Raw genomic sequence first — 24,683 nt, 5'->3', positions numbered from 1 at the left:
CACATAATTATTTGGTGATATTAGGAATTTGAGCTCAAATGGAAGCCAACCAACATTTTAATAGCTTAAAAATCACACAAAATGAAGTCTGCCCTGAGGTTAATGAATAAGAGCCAAATCTTGAGGCTCTTGCTAAGTTTTTACTCACTCCTTATTCAGGCAAAAGTTGAATCAATTGTAGTTGGACTGATTAAAACCAGAAAAACATGTATTTGGACCTTTCTCTCAGGTAAAACAGAATAAATTACCTAGGATTAGGCTGCAGAATGGCATCCAATCGACCTTTCACATGTATTTCTGCAACACACTGAAGAAAAAATCCAAGAGCTGAGGCAGTTTAACCAGTTAAACCAATATTTTAGCAGCAGAATAAATTATTATACTCTACCAGGTTTTATGACATTTATATTAGAAATAGCCCTGAATCAAAATAGGTTTCCTGGTCCCTCCTGGACTTCTGAAAATCAGTATCAAATCCAAACTTAAAAAATGGTTCACTAAGTATGAAAACCAAATGCCCCCACCCTTCAAAACAAAGCTCCATCCCTAATTTGAACTTTAATCCAGACATGTATTGATATAGATATTTGATTTTTGATGATGGTAAGCATTTATAATTTAGGAAATTAAAGGTTATTCTTTAATTACATGCAGGATGTTCTACTCCTTATGCAAAGAATGCAATGCACCTGTAAAAAATACAAAGCAGAGCAGTTAATTCCCTTGAACAGTTAACACTTCACCAGTAATTGGTGATAATCACAGAAGGATGCTTCTCCTTTAAGTCACAACCCATTTAACTATTGGGCCAGTCTCGGCAAAGTAATGACACATTTATCCCATTCAAGTCAGACTTGAATGAGGATTTGGAAAAGAAAGTAGTATGAGGATTTGGAAAAGAATGTAGTATGAATGACTGATTTCTTCAATATATGCAAAGCAAATAGAAGAAGGAAAAAACAGGTAACAAGAATGAAGTGGTCAATGTGTAGATGTGGCACTTGGGGACTGGTTTTAGTGCTGGGCTTGGCAGTGCTGGGTTAATGGTTGGATTCAACGATCTTAGAGGGCTTTTCCAACCTAAATGATTCCATGAATTGTGAAAAATACCAGATCCTGACAGGGTCTGGGTGATAGTGGCCCTGCTCACTATCTCCTGACAGGCTGCAATTCGATCTCAATGCTGAAATATGCTGAGCACATGAAGAGCTGGACTTGGGGATGGCTTCATTTAAAAAGGAGTGAGCTGGGACATGTGAAGAGGGCAGTCCCCTCCTGGCCACCACTCATGCTGCAGGGCCTGGTCCCGCTCTCCCCAGCACTTCCTACCTGCATGACAGACAAACTCCTTCCAATGTTTAGCAGGGTCTGATGAGCACAAACCGTGCCAGTGGCACACTGGGAATGTGGGAACACTGCCCAAAGCCTCACAGGCTCCTGCACTGGGCAGCCTGCACAGAGGAGAGCCCTTGTTGCACTTTCAAAGAGCTGCTGGCAAGTTATGATCTGCAAGAATGCATCAAGGAAATTGGGATCCCAAGGAAGAACAGGCTTTTTGTTACATTATACTTTTTAAATGACATTATATCCACATTCATATGCTGGAAAAGCTGGTTCACAAGTGGAGATAGACTTCAAGCCTCTCTAACGTGCAGTTTAAGTTATCTTTAATCTTTCTAAATGTCTTTCTGTCCATCTGATTCTTACCTTCCTAGCATCTTGGCCAAATAGGTTATCCCAGGGACACCGGATGGTTGTTGAGAATAGCAGGCTTCCAAAATGTCCTTCCTAGAACCGACTAAAAATTCCTTTTGGTAGTTTCTGACTGATCGGTTGTGGGTGGGGGGTGGACAAATAATATCTACTTTGTGAAGCAACTGAAATAACTCAGCAGACTCAGAACCTTCATGCTATAACCCCCCTCCACAGATCTAATTTCACGTCACTTCCTATGGCACGTGTTACTTAAATGAAACTTATTTTGAAATGCAAGGACAGACCAATGCCATTACCAATATCTCAGTGGTCTGACCCATCACATCAAACTCTCGTTTCTTCTTTACCGCATCTCATCTTTTTCCCTTGTATCCAGTTTAAGAGCAGACACACATTTATATGCACATCTATAAAAGTGATACTCTTCTGAAAACAAACTGGCCAGGCCACGAGATTCTTCTGGCTGGTTGCCATTGTTCAGTCACTAAATATGGGTTTAGGAATAGGGAGATGGATTACTCGCTTGTGACCCCACCATGGGCTTTTCATGATATCACAGCCCATATTTTTTTAATAACATTGAGGAATATTTAAATCCTGTATGGAAGTTTTTTCATACATACTTCTTTGATGTTACAACATTTTGATTTGTGTGCATGCTGACACCAGAACATCTAGATTACTGCATGTTCATTTATCAGAGAGTGCAAGGTCAGTCCCGTTTGGATGTGCAATTATTGCATTAAATAGATAGCATGGGCTAATCATGCTGACAGCAACATCCCCACTTCCAGTGGATGGAAATGCAAGAACACTAAATAATTACTGTAAATGAAGAATTAGTTAGGTCTCATTAAATGTTATTGTTAACTAAAACAATAAAAGAGTTTATATTTTAAAAAGCAGAAAGTGGTAGGGAAGTAACTGAGCCCCAAACCTAGAACACATTGCAGTTCCTGGATTTAACGCTAATGGGACCCAGTGGATCCAGGCTTCGGCAAAGAGAGAGCTGTTGTCTGCATCACATTATTTATTTTAACGGTGTAACTCCCTTTTCCTTTGTTTCTCCTCTTCCCCTCCAGCAGAATGGCTGTTGGTAAGATGGGAATGTGAAATCCAGGTTTTCGTCTCTCCAGTAGCTCTGAATTTCCTGGCTTTTGTGGACTGAAATCAGACCCTGAAGTCACTTATGTGCATTTTGTTTTGGGTAATTGACATTAATTTTTAGGTTGCATCACCGACATCAATCAGCGCTGCTCTCAGAGGACTAGAGTTAAGGGGCCACAATAAAAGGGCATGATATTGTTCCTTTTGTTTTATTTTTGGAGCACTTAGACTACTCTATACTTTTCCAGTGGATGCTACATTCTTTTTGGGTGAGACAGTTTAAAACATTACTGACTGTCTCATTTAAAAGAATACTTTGGCATTACGGTGAATGCCTGGCCCCAGACGCTGGGACAGTCAACGCTGGTAAAAATTCAAGTTGATACCTTTTGTCTACATAACACTTTGAAAAAAACTATGAAATGGCAACACATTTCTTTAGAGAGAGCTCTGCTGCCCATTACAGGTGTTTCCCATATGGTAAAGGGAAGGTTGTTCCCTTCCCCCTCCACTCATCAGTGTTCTCACATCATAGCAGGAATCTACAAAGACAACATGGCTGTAAATGACACCGCACAGAAGTCTCCAGCAGCACGCACTGCCACGGAAGAAGCTAATTTTCACTGTCAGGGCAGGAATACACTCCATTGCAGCCCATTGATGGGCAGCATTTTGACTCTTCAGCTTTCTGTTTCACCAGTGTACAGCACAAATACCCTGGAGTAAGTGGCGAAGAGAAGCCAGACTAGGATTCAGATGCCCAAAATATGAGAAGAAGATAGATTAAATCAGTAGAGATTACTGCAGATTATCATCCTGCATGAACTGATGGGCTCAACACCTTCTTCCTCAAACTCTCATGGGTGGGAAGAAAAATTCTTTCTAATGCAAGATCATGATTTTTACGGAAGAAGAATCTGAGGCACTTCAGTGGGGCTAAGACCTATTTTTTGGACACTGGGACACAGTCATATGAACACAGGTTCATAGGTAGGTCTTGAAAACAGACAGCCATTGGGTAAAGAATTGGCCTGTTGCCCCATATTTTGCCAAGGAGCTCATCACCCTAGGTGTATTCAAGATGTTCATAAATCTCAATACTTTTTTGGATGCTGGAGCTATTCTAACACTCAAGTGTCAAATGGAGGTGTGACTTTCTATGAGTTTAATGTGTTATCAAGGCATTTCGTAATCTCAGCCACTCCTTTCCCAAAACACAAAGTTATCTTATTTCAAAAGTAAACTTCAAAATAAGAATAAGTAAGAGCTTGAACATTTTGTAATACAGAAAAAAAAAAAAAGTCCTTTTTGCCTGTTTCCCTATCCTTTTGGTTTTAGACAAGGCGTGGAACTGTCTGTGCTAGTCTAATTATAGTGGACCATTGTTTCTTCATGCCAATCAGTATTAGTAATACACATACATACTAGTTGGTATATTTTGCCATTGGTTATGATATATTATTGCATAATAGTAATATAATAACTAACATTTCTACAAAATAAACTCTAATGCTGAGATTTTGAAAGCCAACTACTGATCTTAGCTGGCTATTTCACCAGTAGCTATGTGGCTAAAACCTTACATAGACTAAGAAATAAACCTTAACTAGTATCTACTTAAATGCTTCTTCTTTGCTTTTTTATTATTACTTCCTTCTCAGCTTTCTAAAATGTGCACCACTATTAACTCATTTATTAGAAACGACAAGATATTCCACAATAAATGGAACAATTTTCATTTTTTTCTCTCATCATGTTTTCCTGTCCACCTTTTCCTGTTCTTCATAACAGCATTTTTTCCTAACTCTTTATTACCAACTCTACTCTGTTTAATTAAATCTATCCTTCCATTTATCTGGTTTTGCCCTTCAGTTCAGCTTATCCACCCCTTGGTTTCTGGCCCATTCTCCCATCTTTCCATAAATCATCATTCCCACTCACTTTTGACCAGCCTATCTCTGTCTCTGCTGTTTTTCTTTCCAACCTGATTTCTGCAGGTCCTTGTCTCTTACCAACATCATCTCCTCTGTAAAGTAACAAAGGGTGTCTGTGTCTTAAAATAATTCCATCCAAAATTTACTTCATCCTCTTCCAACCACATTAGGGGTCTACAACTCTATCTGCAGTTGTTGCAGAAACTGTAGAAAACCAGATCTACTGCTTGTTGCAGGACACACAAAGAATTTTGGCAATACAAAAGAGGACATTGCCCACAAAGGAGAAAAATTCAGTGTTTGTGAATAGGAGCAGGAGAACCCTAAACACCAACTTGGTGCAGCCAGCGGTTGGTACACAGGGCACAACAGAGCCCTCAAAAGCTTGGGGGAGCTTTCATACTTCCCACAAGCTAAAGTCCAATCTTGGATATTAAATATAAATAAAGCATGTATTTTTCTCTTTCTTTTTTTTCTCCCTGTAATTATTCAGTTTGCTTAAGGGGAAAAAAAAGTAAGAAAGAAAGAGGAAAAAAAGGCCACTTGTCACCTTGGTGTCACAGAGAAGCCTGCTGGTGTCAAGTCCATTGAAGAAGTTGCTCAAAACCACTTCACCTTTGTGGGAACATTCTCCTGGTGAAAGGCTGGGCTTTCTATCCCAGAAATGGTGACATGAGGTTTGCTGAGACTGGATGAACTTGCAAGCCATTTTTACCACCAAACTTTTATTTATTCTTGATAAATTGGTGTCACTTAGTATCACTTAATTGCTCCATATTTCCTTCATTTGTCTTTAGCTGGGCATGATTCAACTGCAAACGCATTACTGATTCTCACAGAGCCCTTAGTTAATGAAGAGATATTGCAGCAGAATGTGTTTTGGGGTGATATTTATTCCTGCAGGTGCACTGTTGATGGGGTGAATCATTGATCCTGGCCCTCTGTGAACCACTGATCTCTGTTGGGGAAGGAAATTCTTTTATCCTCAAGAAAACAACCATTTTTTGCTGTGTTCCATGTGCTATTTCCGACAGGTGTTACAGACAAAAAAATGGGAACAACAAAATATAACAAATAAATAAATAAATAAGTAGATAAACAGATAGATAAAAAGATACCAGTAAAACCTCTTGATCCTGATCTGGAAGAGAAGGCAGATGCAGTTTCAGCTTTGGCTTTTGAAATGACTGGGCCAGGAAGCCAAACGGGGGGACATTTTTGTCTTGCGGGCAAATTTTATGGCACCAGGCAGAGTCAACCAACCACTTACTCACAGGCCACTTGCCCAGTCTGGAAAGGGAACAATTTTCAGTCTTTGACAGATTGGACTTGAACAGGCACCAGAAGTGAAAGCATCTATTGTCCATTATCCATCCCAGCCCTGAGACTTCCAATTTCTCATTTACCATGTAGCCTGTTCAGAGAAGGTTTGTCAAGCAACAGCCTCTCTAAACAAATTACATTGAAATTCCTTATACTATGCCACATACTTGACTTGCTGTTCCAGAAAGAGCCACATAATAAGTTTCTAACAAGGACACTGGTTATTAAAGCACTGTCGACTTTCTAGGTCAAAGAGGTGAAAGGCAAAGTCAAAATAATTGAAACAAAATATTCCATAAATCATGGGTGTTTACTTACAAAAAAAGAAAAAAAAAATATGAAGAGACCTGCTGCTACACTAACCAAAACTCAGCTAACTATTTTGAATTACCATGTTCTTGATGAAAGCAAAATTTAAGGCGCCAGAGTTGGCTTTTGGAAATACCCAAACAGCTCAAAACCAAACAGAGCTTAGCATAAACTGGATCCTTCTTTCTTTTCCCACTTCTTCTTCCAAAACGTGTAAGACAGACATGGCAAAGAAATACACTGGTAATGCATGCTGTTCCTTTTTTATTCACTTAAATGTGAAAAGTAGATACCTTTCTAAACATATATGTTTGCTGAAGTAACCCAGGGATTTAAACTGAGAAGTGCAAAAGTTCTTAATGCATTTTGCAAAGAGGAATTTTTTTAGAATTGCCATCTGTATCTCCTACTTTCGAGAAACATTAAGATCTGAACTTTCTGAAAAGGACCTTGCATCATCTGAGTGTATTTTGAGATATTCTTTTTCACAGTGCTGCATCTTTATATTAGTAGACAAGAAAAGTATTTTTTTGCTGCAGTTTTCTTCTTTAAGAGACTGCCCTTATTTATCAACTTCTCAAAAGTGTTTGAACCCATATTTACTGTGAAGATTAACAGAGTTTATCAATTTTTCAAGGTACATGCTTTGTCAAGAATACAGCTGGAAACATCTCCTATTTCTTAGTTTTCTAAGTTTTTATCTGTAATGATGATTTTGCAGTGGCTGAGTAAAACTCATTGAGAACGCACGTGCACGTAGGTAATAAAATCATAGAATCACAGAATGGTTTGGGTTGGGAAGGACCTTAAAGCTCATCTCATTCCAAGCCCTTGCCATGGCAGGGACACCTTCCACTATACCAGGTTGTCTGTTGATTGAACAATGAAAAGAAAAAATGAAGAGGCAGATTGAGTATCAAAAAGGAGGGTAAAGGAGCTGCAATCTGCCTTCTGATTTGGGGCATGGACCAGCCCAATACAAGTGACAGAGTGAAGTGAGAAGGAAGTGGGTAAGAAGAGCCATGGATGCTCCCATCCCATCAAGACTCAGAGCAATCACTGTTGGTGGGCTCCAGGGACCCCCAGATGTGATACTGCTCCACCCCACACTTCCTGGCCAAAAAAAAAAAAAAAAAAGAAAACAGTTGAAAACAGTTGGGGTCGGCTGTGGTACCACTTGCCTTCCTTCTGGGTGAATCCAGAGGAGGAAGGGATCAGGATAAATTATAGGTCCCTGCAAAAGCTCTGTGTGTTTCTGTTGACGCCATCTGGAAGCAGTGATAATGCCACTATTAGTGGAGGCGTTACTACAGAGGATCTGCCGCCTCTATTAAAACCAGCCATGCTGTGTGCTGGCTCCTGATGCATGTTTGCTCTAATTTCCTCCCTGACTATTCATTCCTAAAGCTGTCAATATCCCGTTAACCTTCCTGGCACTGAAACTGTAAAACCAAGTCCTATTTCAGCTCTGATTTTGAACCTCAGTTGTGATAAGCAATACCAAAGGCTAAGTTTACAATACACAGTTGGCCAAATCTAAATCATGCTATAGGTGGTGGGGATTTTTTTCTTGCTTATACACATTATAAAGCAGGACACAACAATGTGATATCCTAAAATTAATTCCTTAATTTGATGGAAGAATAGCAAATGTTCTTTGCTGGTAACTGACAGCTTGATCCTGCAGATTTCAAAGGCCAGAAGTGTCCTGTAATCAGGGGAGTTGTTCACATTCAGATCATACAGTTTAAAGTCTGAAGGGAAAATTAGATCATCTAGCCTGATCTCCCGCATACCACAGACCACAGAATTTCAGCCAGTTGCCCTTATTTTGGGCCAGTAACCAGTTTAACAAAAGCATATTTTCCAGAAATTCATTTGACCTCCACTTGGAGTCATCAAGAACTAGACAATGCAGAACTTCACTTGGTACTTTGTTCTACTGTTAATTGCCTTGTGCCTTATTTCTAAGTTGAATTCTCTGGTATTACTTTTCTACATAAATACAAGTTACAAGAACAGCAATTGCAACTGTCTGCACAATAATGGTGACATTAATGTGAAAAGAGCATGTCCAAGTGCGATGCTAAGGAGCATTTTGGCCACATGCACAGAAATATTTAAGTAGCAGCTGATCCAGATGAGCCCATTATTGTATTTACTGAGGTGTCTGAGTCAGGTACAAAAGGATCCCTCTATGGGAACATTTTAGTTTGGATCAGGGGTGTGCTTTTGAAACAAATCTCCCATTCATTCTCACTTACTGCCATCATTTTGTACTGTAGCATGATTTCAGAGCATGCTACCTGGTCTTTCTTTGGGTAAAAGTAAATCAAAAGATGCACTCCAACCACTAACAGCCATTCAGTCAACGAGGCCAGACAGGACCTAGTGCTAGACAGAAAGTAAACCCCACTGAAATGCTCATCGTGTGAATGGAGGGTGAGCACCAACTGTTTGTCTTCTACACATCTGCTCCTATTTGTACTCCTGGCAAAAGCACAGAATCATGGAATGGTTTGGGTTGGAAAGGACCATAAAGACCATCTAGTTCCAAACCCTCTGCCATGGGCAGGGACACCTTCCACTAGACCAGATCACTCAGTCACAGCCTAACTCCCCTCAACTTTAAGGAACCTCATGCCAGCAGCTGTAAGAACAGAAAATCAAGATTTAGTAAATAATTTCAGAAGAACAGTAATAGGTGGAATTGATTTAGTTGAACAATAGCTGGGTATTAATCCATAATCTGAAGAACAATGACAGTGATCAAAAGGTACTACAGCCAAGAGAGTTCTTTTTTTTTTTTTTTCAGTGGTATCCTTACATCTAGGAAATAACAAATATTGTAGACAAATTCACCTGGCTCATCCTGAAAAGATCAGGTCAAAAACTAAGGTTCTAGGAGAACCACCAGGAAAAGATAACAGGAGCCAGTGACATGGAAAGAGAACAACAAATCTGACCTAATAAATCACAGAATTCATGATTCAGAAATGACTATTCCACCAAATTTTAGAGATAATTTGGGTAGTTGCTTTAACTCTTTGTTCCCAGTCAATGGCTTTCAATATACAGTCCAAAGGAAGAAGGACAAAGTAACATCTGCAGAACTTGCATCCATTCACCCAGTCCAGAGACACAGGCCAATTAAGCATTTTGTGCTAAAGGAGGCTTAAAATGAGACATGCAATTCCACACAAGACCACTTAAGGAAGTTGTTTTTTGTGGCTGCCAGACCAGCAGTGCCATTCTCAGCAATAAGTGTTTCTGCATGGGGCAGGAACTACCAAGAAATGAGCACGGAGCAGCAAGAAGATGGACAGATCAATGGCTACTTCAAAATATTATTTTTTGTTGTTGATGAAACTTCCTGGAGAGTATAAAAGCCAATGCATGAGTGACCATGGCAAACCAAGATTTATTATGGAGCTCTTGAGGGAAGTGATTGGCACAGCAGAAGTAACTCTTAGCCCACCACAGTTTTCTCCATTTTTCAAGTCACAATTCCTGTAAGTATTTCTTTGCAAGAGTTGAAAGGCAGAAGAGGTATCAGATTGGCCAGTACGACCCCTTTTACATCTCAATTCCTAATTATCCCATCTTTTCAGAACACAATAGTAGCATAGAACATTTATAAAGGGAATTATTAGAAATTTCAGCTGGCGTTTTCAGAAGAGTACAACCTCTCATTAGCTTTTTTATTAAAAGAGAAAAACCTTCTATTTTCTTCTAATATTTGTAACTTTCCAAATGATTGATCTATTTCTCATTTCTCTTATTTTTGGGATTTCTCCTTTCTGGGATGAAGAAATAAAGCACTGAAATATTCAAAAAACAATGAAAATACTTGTTCCAGCCAGGGCCAAGTACCAAGACAAAACACACAAAAGCTTTGCTCTCAGCCTCCCAGCAAAGGTCTGTCAATCCCCAAGTCTGAAATACACTGCAGAAAAGTGCAAAGAGAGTTCATGCTGATCTAATCAAGGACTCTTTTGGATATTCAAGACAGGAAATAGGTGCTAATTTAAAATGAGATTTTAGGTTTTGGACTGTCTGTGAAGGTTATTAATATCTACAACAACTTTTCAAAATATAATCTTGGCTTTTGAATACATATAGAACTGAAAGAAAAAAGAGATTCCCAACAAAATGGGGAATCTGAAAAGAATAACAAGGTGATTTTAAAACCCTTGTAAGGTTCCGAGAAGTCTCTTTGGTCTTTGACTCTTTGGCTGGTGATGCTGGATATATGCAAACAGTAATCAGTTCCAGGCCTGCAAGTAGCAGTGCTCACTCATAATAGAATAAAATTATAGCTTACATAGGAACTCAGAACTGAGAGAAATCTCTGACTATTTGGCAAAGAAAAGTATCAGGAAAGCAGAGGGGTGGAGAAGGAAAGGTTGCAAGAAATAAGAAAAGAAAATTATACTGTTCAGACTAATTACACAACACAGAAGAGGGACAGAAGGACAGCAGCAGCAGAAGGATTACAAAGAAAGCTCAAGAATAAATGGATGTGGCACAAGTCAAAGAATTTGACAACAGGGACATTCAGGGATCCTGGTCCATAGATCATTACCAGTGGAGAAACGTCCTTGCCACTGCAGTTCGTTTTCACCAGCAGATCAACACATTGTCTGATGGACTGGCACACGTAACAGCAGTCTTCAAAATGAAATTCAATATACTCCTGTTGCCACTGGAAAGCTCACCTTCTTACCCAGTCCCTGCTAATGCAACCAGTTGGCCTGGAAGGATGCCATGTGTGATCATCTCCTGCATTACAGCTTTCTTTGTTAATGCTGGAAATGAAACCTCAGGCATGATAATACCAAGAGTTAACACACACCAGCACATCTATGCCAGCTCAAACCAGTTACATTTTTCTGACTCTGTGGTGGTTTTGAGTTTTCCTTCTCTCCTTCCACCTCCTCTGATCAAGGACACACATGGATACCCAAAAGCAGCAAAGACTTTCTACCAAAATTACTCTCCTTTAGTAACGAGACCGCAAAAGGCTGAAACACACAACACTGTCTGCCACCACCCCATTCTGGCTGATTGTCTTTTAATAGCTACAATAACGTTGTGCAATTCTATAATATTCCACATCCTCAACTCACTGGTGAAGGGTCTGGAGCACAAGTCTGATGAAGAGCAGCTGAGGAGCTGGGAGGGTTCAGCCTGGAGAAAAGGAGGCTCAGGGGGACCTTCTCACTCTCTGCAACTCCCCAACAGGAGAGTGGAGCCAGGTGAGGGCTGGGCTCTGCTCTCAGGTAATAAGTGACAGCACAAAAGACAATGGCCTCAAGTTGCACCAGGGGAGATTTAGCTTGGATATAACGGAAAATTTCTTTATGGAAAGTACAAAGTACTGGAACAAGCCGCCCAGGGTTGTGGTGGAGTCACCATCCTGAAGAGTTTTAAAAGATGTGTAGATGTGGCACTAAGGAACATGGTTTAGTGATGGATTGACAGTGCTGAGCTCCTGGTTGGACTCGATTATTTTTGGGGTCCTTTCCAATGGAAACGACTCTATGACTCTCCCAGGCAGTACACACACAATCCCAAAGGAAAGTGTGCATTAACTGAATCTGCTACTTTATGACTAAAACAGGAAGTTCAGTCCCCTTTTATCGTACCTTTTTATTTTTGAAAGGCTGCCCAAACAGTTCCAAGTTGAGTTGAAGCAAAGTTATTGATGTCAAGAAGCCAAGATCTTTCGCCATGCCTTGCTGAATGAGGAAGGAAGAAACTGTTTGTGCTCAGCTGTCCTTTGCTTCTCCAGGCTAACTTTGAGCCAAAGAAGCAGGAAGAGGAGAAAGATGAATAAGTGAAAAGGGATAATGTTTATCTTTTAACAAAATCACAATGTTCTGCTCCTAGCTCTAGCAGCCAAGACTCACTGTTGCATCTTTAAGACAGATAGTCTCTTCTCTGAGAGACGACAGGCTAATTATAGCCCTCCTGCCAGAGGGAACTCACACATGCAAACCATTATGTAAAATATAATTTTTTTCTTTAAGAATACTCAAGATCATTAGACATGGTTTTTTCAATGCTAGAAAATCAAGCCAAAAATGAAAATAAACAGTTTCAAGTATTCGCAACATAATTCCCTCATGCATTTATGGAAATATAGTAAAAAGCGCCTTAAAAATGTGGTTTGACATTTCATGCTGCTCTGTTTTTCTGTCTTTCCAGTTCTCAACATTTGCCCTCTTGTCCTGTATCATTTCGGTTCCACTGCAGTTTGAAAGAGACAATGATGGCAGCCTTTGTCATTTCTACAGTGCTTTTCAGCCGTGTTTCAATGGGTGGGTGACACGAAACATCCCAAGGACTTGGCGTAGATGACAAAAATGCTTTATAAATTCTACTCTGCATAAAACAAATGTGAATTCATTGTATGCAAATACAGTAGCACTGTTCACCAAGATAATTACAGGTACAACATTGCTTCCCTAACAATGTGCTTTGGTAAATAAAGGTTAAAGAGATGATCAACTTAATTTAACAGGGAAATATCATCCTTTTTTTTCTGAGCTGCCCTTCCTCCAGAAGGTTTTCTGAGTACACTACCACCTTCAAGAGCACTTTAAGACACATAGGGAAAAAGATGGAAAAAATCCCCAAGTTTGGCTATGATGATGTGATATAGCTTCATCCCTGTTTTACGCAGGGAGAACTGAATTCCTGCCTATCTAAACTAGTTGGTATTTTAAACTGGTTTTGTCCAGTTTATAAAAGATGGGACTACTGACAAACCAAACACCATGGTCTAATGGATTAAGCAAGCAACTGCATGCCACAAATTCCTAAATTTTAATCCCGACTCTCTTGGTGCTCACCTTCTTGTCCATAAAACTGAGATAATATTTATCCTCTACTTCATGAGGGTGTTGTGAGAGTGAGTAAATGTTTGGACAGCTCTTCAAAAGGTCAAGTCCTAACCAGGCACCTGTGTTTTACTGAAGTAAACTGCTTCCTCAGATCCCCATGATATGATCACAGCACCTTCTCCAGAGCTTCCCAGATCACTTCAGAATAACCATCCACATTCATAACCATTCACATGCATAAATCACAGCATGGTTTGGGTTGGAAAGAACCTTTAAGATCATCTCGTTCCAGTCACTCTGCCATGGGCAAGGACAAAGTTATGCACTGATTTAGGGCTTAAGAGTGATTTCACCTGTAAACTCATGTATATAAATTATCCCCCTGCCACAGGAATAATTCAGAAAAACTATGTGCTAAGAAACTTTTAATTCACTACTGAAGCAGAAGTGCCACGTCCCAGGGTATTGCTAATGCCAGTTAATTTTAAAATTGTCATTCAATATCTGAATTACATAAAAATATAGAGTGGAAAATTAATTTATTTTTAAGAACATCTGTTAAGAACACCCTTCCCCTAGATACATCAGCTACTGATGCTCTGTAAAAGTTTAAAATAAAAGCTTTAAAATCCCCTGCTTTATTAGAAGGGCAATTCCAGAGACTCGACACACTGTATAATCCCATCAGTGGTTAGTTCTCAACAAACAAGTCACACATACAGAAAAAATACTCTAGACCAAGGCAGGAGGCAAAAAGAGGTTAAATCGGTCACAAGCCAGGTTTTTCCTCAGTTTTAACTCATAAGTGATGACATAAAACCCAGAAAAAACCCAGCTCCAACTTGAAAATGATTTAAATTTGCCAGCTCCAGCCATTTCTGGAAGCAAGCCAGCCTTAATTTGGATGTAGGCTTCTCAAAATTTGCACAGCTCTAACTTTAACCTGCTGCAGCCTAAAAAGTGGACCTGGTGAAGAAACACACAAAAATTATTCCACATAATTCAAACACAAGTGATGGTCTGTTCTCTCCATGTACCCGAGCTCAGGATCGGCTGCTTCGTTCCAGGAGCAGACGGTGCCGTGTCTTTACGAGCAAAACTGTCCACCTTAGAAATTCCTTCTGTACCAATCTAATGCTGCATGAGGATAATGCTCACAAGAGGGAATATGACTTGTTTTCCAGGAGGGAATATTTTCAGAGTCGAGCTTGTAATTTCTATTTGCAAATCTCCAAATTCAACAATTTCTCAGCCTCTATAAACTCACAGATGGAAAGATCCTGTATTTGGAATAAATAATGTCTGAGCTTCACCTTCATTACAGGGCATTTTCTGTTAGAAGAGTGCTATATCCTGACTCCTGGAATACACAGAAGCCCTTTGTGGTAAAGCTATCACACCAGGCTGCTCCAAGTGTCCAGCTAAGGAGGTTCACATTAGTAGTACCATGGAAGGATTGGGGGGAAAAGAAAAAAAGAAAATATCATGACAAGCATCGACTGGGAATGCTGATAGCTTTCTCTGGATCCTGCCTAAAATTTGAGGGTATTTTTTTTATTTTAATATGTCAAAATGAACTTTTGTACTTGTTAACAAAATCACAACTTTGAAACATAAATACATTTATCTTTTTACTATTTTTCCAGCCCTTTTCCCAAAATCTGCTGGTTATTAAAACATTGCTGTGTAAATGAAAAATGTTCTGCTTCATAATTTGCCTTCTCCCTGCTTACACACACAATGAGGTCGTTATTTGCTCATTATGCTCATTCTCACAGGGACAGCCTTTGATGTCAAACAGCAAGTGCTGCGACTTCATTGTAGGTATCCAGACCACAGAAGGACTGTGTGAAAACAATACCAGTCCATGCAAGAGATATCCAGTGCCTGGATCAAAAACCAACAGGAGCTCTGTCCATCCAACAGGTCTCTGACCATCAGGAGCGTAAAACAAATATACAGACCACACTGGGGCACACAAGAACATCCACTGCAGCCGCACAGTGTTTGACCAGAAGATCTCAAAGCATGTCTTGACTTCAATCCTCCCACTCATGGAATCACAGAATGGTTTGGGTTGGGAGGCACCTTAAAGGTCATCTATTTCCAACCCTCTGCCATGGGAAGGGACACCTTCCACTAGACCAAGTTGCTCAGGGCCCCATCCAACCTGGCCTTTAATGAAATTAAAGAAGACAAAAGATGTTCTTACAGGAAAGCAAAATGGGAAAAAAAAATTGTATCATCAACATCTGCAGTTCAGACAACCCTCAGTTAAGCAGCCCTGATGCCTGCAGTGTGCAGTAACTACTATTATTAATACGCATCATGTGGAAATGGACTCAGGTTGTGCCAGAAGTTTAGATTAGATATTAGGAAAAAATTCTTCACAGAAAGGGTTATGGAACAGGCTCCTCAGGGAAGTGGTGCCATTACCATCCCTGGAAGTCTTCAAAAAATGTGTGGCTATGGCACTTGAGGACATGGTTTAATGTTGAAAATGGTGATGCTGGTAGGTGGACAGCTGGATTTGATGATCTTAAAGCCTTTTCCAACAACAATTCTGTGATTCTATATAACAAGATGCATCAGATACTGAATGCTGCTGAAGAGGATCTGACGTGCCCGTTCTTCAAGACAACTGGACTTTCTATATTTCAGAAGTTAAGAATGACTTATTTATGAAACAGAATTGACCCCATAAAGCCACTGAGGCAAAGGCACCTTTTTTCATAGCTCAAACAGCATGTAGTAAGCCCAGGAAACCATTTCCATAGCTGCTCTGAGGGCCAGGGTTTAAGACTTCAGCTTTAGAGCAGTGAACACATTAAGACTTGACTTCAAATTCAAACACTCTCAGAGAATAGTCCTGGACTCTCACAAAAACCCATTACATTTAAACCATTTTATTAGCCCCAGAAATGCTTTTGGCATGGGGCAACTACCATTCCCCAATGCCAGGACACAGCTCAGAGATATTTGGAGGCCAGAAGCCATTCTCAAAAGGCAGTCTGGAGATGGCCACCCTATTTGGGAGAATAAGAAAATGTAATAATATGGGCATGGGTCATGCCATGCTTGTGAGCCTCAGTGTCAGAAAGCACAGACACAGTTAATCTCCTGGTACAGACACAGCTTTATGCAGTCAGCTCCTCTGAAAAACCTCAGCCCAGATAGCTGGAGAAGTGTCCTAATTGAGTAGCTAATAATCACAGTGTGAGCCAGCAGACTTTCTGCCTTAAAAGCTATTATTTTAATAGCCACACTAGAAATATGCTTTGGTGCGGGAGTCGAATGTGAGGCAAAACAGGTATCTTTGTGTTGCCATGCAGGCTGTGTTTCTATGCTGATAAGGTCTCGTTTCACTAACAACGGGGAAAAAATAGCCTTCACTTCCAGAAAAGCTAAGGGCTTTATCTGACAGAGCCTCCCTGGAAAGCAGTGTCCTTGCGCCTCGGGACGGGCAGCCAGCCAGCTTGGGCTAAACTGCCTACAAGGCAGAAGACATAATATTACAGTTAATATCAGAAAACACTGTAATTTGCTTTTTGCTTGCAATTTTATCTGACAAAAACAAGGCAGTTGAGGAAAAAGAAACAACAGAAGGTGTGCCTTGCTGCTGGCTACTCCTTCAGCCTGTCTAGTGGGGAATGCTTTGCTTGATTCAGAGCAAACTATCACAGGGCTGATAAGGACAGGAACAACAAAAACATTGGGCTAAGAAAGCTGTTCATCAGGATGACACAGAGAAGAGCCCAGCATGGCAGAGTTTAGAGGGAATAGCAGCAAAAGTTAGAGAGAAGGTAAACAGGGATCTACTATTTCATCTCTCATGTAAGAGAAGACGGGAAAAAAAACAAATAATGACATTTCACAGTATCACAGAGTTGTTAGGGATAGGAGGGTCCTCTGGAGACCACCCAGTCCAATACCCCTGCCAAGTCACGGTCACCTGGAGCAGGTGACACAGGAACTCATCCAGGTGTGTTTTGGAATGTTTGCAAAGGGAGACTCCATAATATCCCTGGGCAGCTGTACCAGTGCTCAGGCACCCTCAACAGGAGAAAGCTCTTCCTCATGTTCGAAGTGAAACTTCTTGTGTTTCAGTTTATGCCCATTGCTCCCCATCCTGTCACTGGGCACCACTGAAAAGAGCCTGGCACCATCCTCTGACATCCTCCTTGGAGACATTTACATGGATTGTTGAGAACCCCTCCCAGTCTTCTCTCCTCCAGACCAATCAGGCCCAGCTCTTACAGTCTCTTCTCATAAGAGATGCTCCAGACCCCTTGTCATCTTTGTATTAACTATTTAATCCTATCTCTAAGAAAGGTTAATACATGAATACTTAGATCAGATAGAGTTCTGTTACAGGAAAACCTCTTCCTGGGAAGTGTAACTTAGAGAAAAATCACAGTGATGGTAGTAGACTTTTAGTCATTATTTATTCTTCCATTTTCTCTGTTCAGTCTCGAATGCTATGAGTGACATTCTTTACACTTCAATGCTATATTCACATCCCATACTGGAGTGTCTCAAAGCATTAGAGGCACTTCCAGGATGCAACATCGTGCTGAATAATCAAATCCAAAAAGAAGGGAAAAGAGAGAAAAGTCAAAGATCATGACAATAAGACAAGTAAACACAGAAGCAAATGACATTCCAAACTACCAAGGACTTTCTGGAGCTAATCTGGATGGGTAGGCAAATTCTCTCTCCAGCTTGTGGAAGAGCATATTGAACTCCATATTTAGATATTTTTTTTTTAAAAACATATGCATCACATAACCTGGTTAAATCATCTATTTTGGGTATACGTGTAATGTACTGAATATTTTGGTTTAAGCTGTAATTCACAACAGGCAGGGCATTTCTGGACAATTATAATATGTCTCTGGTAGCATTTTAAGGCATGAAGCCAAAAGGCTGGATGAGTTGAAATACCTGAGATGTGCAATAATCCCTTGGAAATGCTCTGGATTGTCTTACAGCTATTACACAATGTCATACTTATGTGTATAAAACCCCAGAGTTTGGCTGCATATTTAATAAGTTTTATTTACAGTATTCAGCTACTTTGGATATGGTCAGTTATATATGGGAACAAACTTTTTATCAGGGCCTGTTGTGGTAGGAGAGAAATCTCTAACACTACCATGAATTTTCCAATACCACATTCTCCTGTATTCGGGTATTTGCCTTGCAAGTAAATATCTGTCTATCCATGACACTGAATTGGATTCCCATAAAACATACTATCTAATTTTTCTATCTATTTATCTATTTTTCTGTATAATTCTTGACACATAACTTATTTAAAGGTGTAGGATGCAATAACATTGCATAAAAAAAATTTAAAAATCCATACAAAATACTTAGAAACAAAATGTTCTGTCTATGTAGAGTGTTCAAACAGTTACTATTAACATGAGACAGAAAGGCCAAACAGAAAAATCAACTTTTATCTAGAAGTATTTTTACTAATTACTTTTATAAGTGAGAGCTCCTATAACTGCAATTGAAAGAAAGAAAATATATTCATGTAATTAAAAAAATGGGGTTATTAAATTGGTAAGGAAATTCAGAGCCATAATGGATACCAAACTCACTTTTCAGACGACTAACAACACTGAAATATGAAACAAACAAAAAAAAGGTATTCTAAATATAAAAATTACTTGAATTATTAATTTTAGCCTTCATAAAACAAAATTTGTACTGTATCTAGCAATCCTATCACTAAGACCTTACAGTGCTAACATCACCTTCTATATCAAATAAAAGTAAGACATCCTGAAATCTTTTTCACTTATTTAATGTGCAATGATATCAATTAATGTTTTTCAGTTTCGACCACAGACATCTCTCAGTCTGAGCTAAATCACCCCCCTCCACTTACAGTCAGTGCTGAGAAATATCTTGTTTAGAAGGACGTGCAGCTCTGAAAGCACCCTGTCCTACATGCCTGCATTTGGCAAGATGAAATCCGAACTCCTTGTTCTGGAAAATCTGAATTTCTTTATTTTAACCACATGAAACTCCACAATTTATTTGGTTATAGATGTTATTTGAACCCTGTTAGCCATATGAAGTTAAGCTTGCTGAAAAAAAGAGTGATTAATCATGAACGTATTCCTCAAATGATACATTATTACTGTTTTCCTTTAAATACCAAGCCAGTTGTCAGCAAATCAGACTGTTAATGGAAACTCCTGGAATTGTAGTTCCTGTCTTTTTAATGATTGACAAACAGCAGGTTTAGTTTAAGCATTAGACAGAAATTCTTGCCTGTGAGGGTGGTGAGGCCCTGGCACAGGCTGCCCAGGCAAGCTGTGACTGCCCCATCGCTGGAAGTGTCCAAGGTCAGATTGGACAGGGCATGGAGCAACCTGGGATAGTGGAAGGTGTCCCTGTCATGGCAGGGGATTGGAACCAGATGATCTTTAAGGTCCCTTCAATCCCAAACCATTACATTACTCTGTAATTCCAGACTTTACAAACAGCTCTCCCAGCTTGCTGCACCTTAAAGACAGGAGTTGCCCATAGGGAAACAAAACTGCACAGATCTATTTTTACAAACAGGAGGAATTCAGGTCCCAGACTATGAAGTGTTCTGAATTTATACTCCTTACAAACTGGAAAGTGAACAGTTCAGAAAAGCAAATACCTTTCATTCATATGCAGGATGACAAAATCATTACATTTATAAAATCTGAGGCTATAATGAGGATTCAGAGAAGCGCCCTTCCATCTTGCCTAGACCTCACCATGAAAGTGTATTCAAGTTGAGGCACTGGACTGCATTCTCTGCAAGTGCATCCCACAATACTCACCCACCCCCAAATATTGTTGTATTTAAAAACACATATAAGATTTAAATGAGCTGCAGCAGTGCTGTCCTATACCAACAGCCATCTGGGACAGCCACAGCCACCTGGGTTCGGACTGGGCGACAGCAACTGGGTGGCCCTTGCAGCCTGGTCCAGTTTGGGACACTCCTCTCTGAGCCACCTGGGGATGTGTTTCTGGATGAGGTCATGTGCCTTTGCAGGATAAACACCACACCTCATAGCTCAGAAAGTGCCATTTTCAGCATTCTCCTCTGACAGTCCTAGGACTGGCATTAGTAGACTGTAAAGGGCCAAAATTAACCTGGCTTTGCAGCAGAGAAAAACAATGTTCAGATACAATCAATAATAATAGTAGTAATAATAAGTCTTTATTATAATTTTTAGGTTTTTTTAATCCATTTTTCTGGGAAAGCCAGACACACCAGATACATTTTATTAATGAATACTCTGCCCAGAAAAGTGCACAACTAAGCATTAAAGCCTTTTAGTTTGGTTTAGAGAGAAGCGACAAGCAGATAATCAAATTGGTCCTGAAATACTTAATTCCAGATGTAGTATCTCAAAAAATAACCTTGAAGCCATAAAATAACTGTTTACCAGGGCTTGCTCCACTTTGTTATGAACACTTGGAGTCGGTGCTAAATTAAGAAAGCGCCTCAACAAGGCGCAGTCCATAAGATACGTTATCGGGTATAGGGCAAAAACAGGCATATCTCGCCACCAGGAACAACAACCTCGTATGAAACCCTCTCAGAAAAACACGTCCCCAGCTTTTAGTTTTATAAAGGCTCATTTTCCTGTGAAACTCTCTCAGAAAAACACATCTCTAGCTTTCAGTTTTGTAAAGGCTCCTTTCTGACTGACCTTTTCTGATGCACAAACTCCTGCAGAAGGGCCAACTAAACTCCTTGCTGCCCATGGATCCCTGGTATTGAAATCATGGTATATTTTGTGCTGCCTCTATAGAATCTACTTCATAAACATAAATGACATCCAAGACACTCCAGTAAGTTGAAAAGTAGAATATGACAGCAAATTCAGCCTTTTGCACATCGGTTAGAATTTCAGGCTTCATAAAAACCTACAGTTCTGGGAGGGGAGGATCATCTTTGCTACATTTTGAGACCAGATGATGACAGACTAGCTGAGCTTCCGGAGAAATCCTATCAACACTTTGGTGGCTGGCAGCACAGCTACTGGGACCAATTAGGTTAATTAAAACTACATGGCATGGAGGCTCCATGTGCAATTCCTAACATGGATAGAAGGGAGGCAAATATGCTACAGTATGATTTTGACTATAATGGGTACATCTACAAAGCCTTTGTAATGCAGGTCTTGAATCCAGGGAATGATGAGAAGACAGAAACCCTGAATTTACACAATCCCTAAATAAACACCCAACAGCACTGTGAATCTCACCGGGGCTGGATGGTCCCTCTAGAGATGATCTAGTCTCACCTGAGCAGGTTGCTGAGGGATGTGCCCACTTAGACAAATGGTCAAATGATGCCACAATAATTAGAATAAAACACCAAAAAAGTCCACAATCCTGTCTCCCTTCTATACCAAAATACTATATATAGAATTTCCCATATAGATAAATTATTAAGGGAAGGGTATGTGCATGTGGGAAACAGGCCCCTACTAATTCAGTGCACTATCATCATTGGCACACATTTGGTCTACAGTTTACTCATATTTTTGTGACCATTAAAGGCTTCCATCAATGGAGGCATGAATTCTGAGGTTCAGCAATATCTTTGACAACTGGTCTGTCCACCTCAAATTATGTGGAATTTTGCAAATCACAGAATCACAGAATCATTTAGGTTGGAAAAATCCTTCTGGTTGTACCATTTTTGGGGTCCTCAGGACATGGAGCTCCTGCTCTGCTCCATGGGGGCCAGCAATGGCACAAGAGGAACGGGCAGGAACTGATGCCCAGCAAGTTCCACCTGGACATGAGGCAGAACTTCTGTCCTGGGCAGTGGCTGAGCCCTGAACAGATTGCCCAGAGAGGCTGTGGAGTCTCCCTCACTGGAGATATTCCAGAACTGTCCGGACACAGTCCCGTTCCCTGTGCTCTGGGTAATTCTGCTGGAGCAGGGAGGTGGGAGGAGACAATCCACTGTGGTCCCTTCCAACCTGACCCATCCTGGAATTCTGTGATTTCCTAAAGCAGCCATGGTCACTATGCTACCAAAAAAAGCAGGTGCTTGAATTCCTCCTCCTCCTCCACTACTAGGAATCCATTCCAGCATGGTTAGCATGGAAGACAAAATGAGGTTTAAACTAAGACATTATCTTGTTACTACTCCTTGTACAGGAATTCCCACCATTTGTACAGAAACACAGCACACAGTTGCTGATGTTGGAACTGAATGTTGTTCATACCTGCACTTTCGATCTACCTCCTCAATTTGTGTATGAGGCTGCTGTCAGGATTTGGGCAAATACAGAGTAAAAATGCACGTATGTGCTCAGTATATTCAGCATTTACATCTATTCATAAAATAATAATGTATATTAGAAAATAATACTGAGCCAAAATGTTGGTGTAGTCTCTTCCATGTGCCAAAAACTCGTGTGGGTATGTGCATAAAGAATGTACATACTCAGAGAGACACTAACATCTTGTAATGCAATATGTTTCTGTTATACACACTCCAGACTTCCTAACAGCTGCATATTTTAATATACATAAACCCATACTTGAAAAATAATAAAATGTATTAGTTTTCCACATTAGGCATTTATGACCTAATTTAGGAGAGTATTACATCTTTATAACTTTTAAAAGACCCATTTTGATAAAACATCCCCATAAACAGACTGAGAAAATTGGGGTAACAAGCATCTGTTGCTGCATTGTTTTCTTAATGGGGTAATAAACTAATAACACATTTTTATAACTTTTCACAAGAATATAAAGTATTAAAATTGAAACTGATATTGAAAAATGTTCTCATGGTCCATTTTATTTTATTTTTCCACTATGTAAAGTTACAGTACTTACCAGATTAATATTAATATATCTTAATTATGTTGACACAATGGAAATTTGCCAAAGACATTCAAAGAATGGAAATAACTTGTTATTTCCACTACTCTAATTAAGGTTGTGTATTTAGCCCATTTTATTCATAATATAAGAGTAATATGAATATTTATAAGAAAGGATAGAGATACTACGTACAGAAATAATGATCTGAACTTTCTGAGGGTTCTAAAAAAAGGTTATTCCATTGGCTTTTAAGAAAAATACTGGGTTTTTTTCCTTCTAGTCTACCTGTTCTAATAAATAATTATCAAAACTTCAGTTCTAAAAGCAAATGTCAAAATTACAAAATCAATAGCTACTTTCTATAAACTTGTTACATTGTTGTGTTTATTTTTTATGTTTTTAGAAAAAAAGATCAGACTATGTTGTGTAACACAAAATTGCAACTCTGAAGTGAAATTGCTATATTTAAGAAGGCAAATTTTGAAGTATTTCCTTTGAAACTATTGATGTGAACATCAGGAATTCAAACCAAATAAGCTGCTGACCTGCATTCAAAGTGGATTTTCACATTTACAGTTTACCAAAGCACCAGCAAAGGATGATTCATAGCTCTTGGGGATAGAAAGGACCATCTAACCTCACTGTGCTCATAACACAGCCCACACAATTTTCTTGAATTGGCTCTCCAGAACCAATAGCTGTGGTTGAACTTAAGCATGGCTTTTACAAAAACATCTCCTCTTGATTTTAAATTTTCCAGTCATGGATAATCTGTCACAATCATTGGCTAAGTTATTTCAGCACTTAGTTATGTTGTTATAAATACATATGCCTTATTTCTAGTTTGAATTTGTCTAGCTTAAATGTCAAGCTGCACTAGAAGGACTTCTCACACACATCATCCTGTCAAGGTAGAGAAACAGGCACTTCCACAGCATGGTCCATTTGACCCCTCCTAAACAGCCACCCTAGGAAGAGATAAATTACAGCCCAGAAATGCTTGTTCCTCTCAATTGACTATAAAGGAAATCATAGAATCATGGAGTGGTTTGCATTGGAAGGGACCTTAAAAACCATCTCAGTCCAACCTCTGCCACTGGCAGGGACACCTTCCACTAGACCAGGCTGCTCCGAGCCCCATCTAACCTGGCCTTGAACACTTCCAGGGATGGGGCAGCCACAGCTTCTCTGGGAAACCTGTCTAGTTGTGATCACAGATGTTTGTCACTGTGCTCAGATACAAATATTTATATCTAACCAGAGGAATCCCCCCCTGAATTTCCATACAGATTTGCATGCAAGGACTGAAAAACCCTAAGACATGAGACTTTTTATTTTTATGGGTCCTTAATGACTGGCTACACAACACTTTCTTCAGTTTGATAAACTCCTGTCTCCATGGTGGTATTTTCTAGTCCTTCACCCAATTGTTGGGGTTCTCACTAAAACACAAGCACACATTTTAGCTGTGCTTGGCCCAGTACAGCAGAAAACTCTTCTATTTCCTACTCCCCTTCCTGCCTCCCCAAGGACTGCCTCAACCCCTTCAGCTACAGAACTGGATTGGCTCTGTCACATTCAACTGATT

General features: G+C 39.8%; 1 protein-coding gene across 2 annotated transcripts in view; it reads right to left on the bottom strand.

Annotated features, from left to right (window-relative positions):
- Nucleotides 1-229: 229 nt before the first annotated feature.
- SUPT3H (SPT3 homolog, SAGA and STAGA complex component) overlaps nt 230-24,683 on the bottom strand; it is a 247,162-nt gene continuing 222,708 nt past the window's right edge. For both annotated transcript variants that reach the window (XM_008641901.2, XM_017744982.1), the window contains exon 12: nt 230-307. In XM_008641901.2, the coding sequence (XP_008640123.2) occupies nt 245-307 (63 nt within the window). In that variant the 3' untranslated portion in view covers nt 230-244. The remainder of the gene's footprint in view (nt 308-24,683) is intronic.

Source organism: Corvus brachyrhynchos, unplaced genomic scaffold (genome assembly GCF_000691975.1).
Source record: "Corvus brachyrhynchos isolate BGI_N302 unplaced genomic scaffold, ASM69197v1 scaffold116, whole genome shotgun sequence".
NCBI classification, from domain to species: Eukaryota; Metazoa; Chordata; class Aves; order Passeriformes; family Corvidae; genus Corvus; species Corvus brachyrhynchos.
The sequence above is the reverse complement of the archived record's forward strand: the minus strand, read 5'-3'. Positions and strand labels throughout refer to the sequence as shown.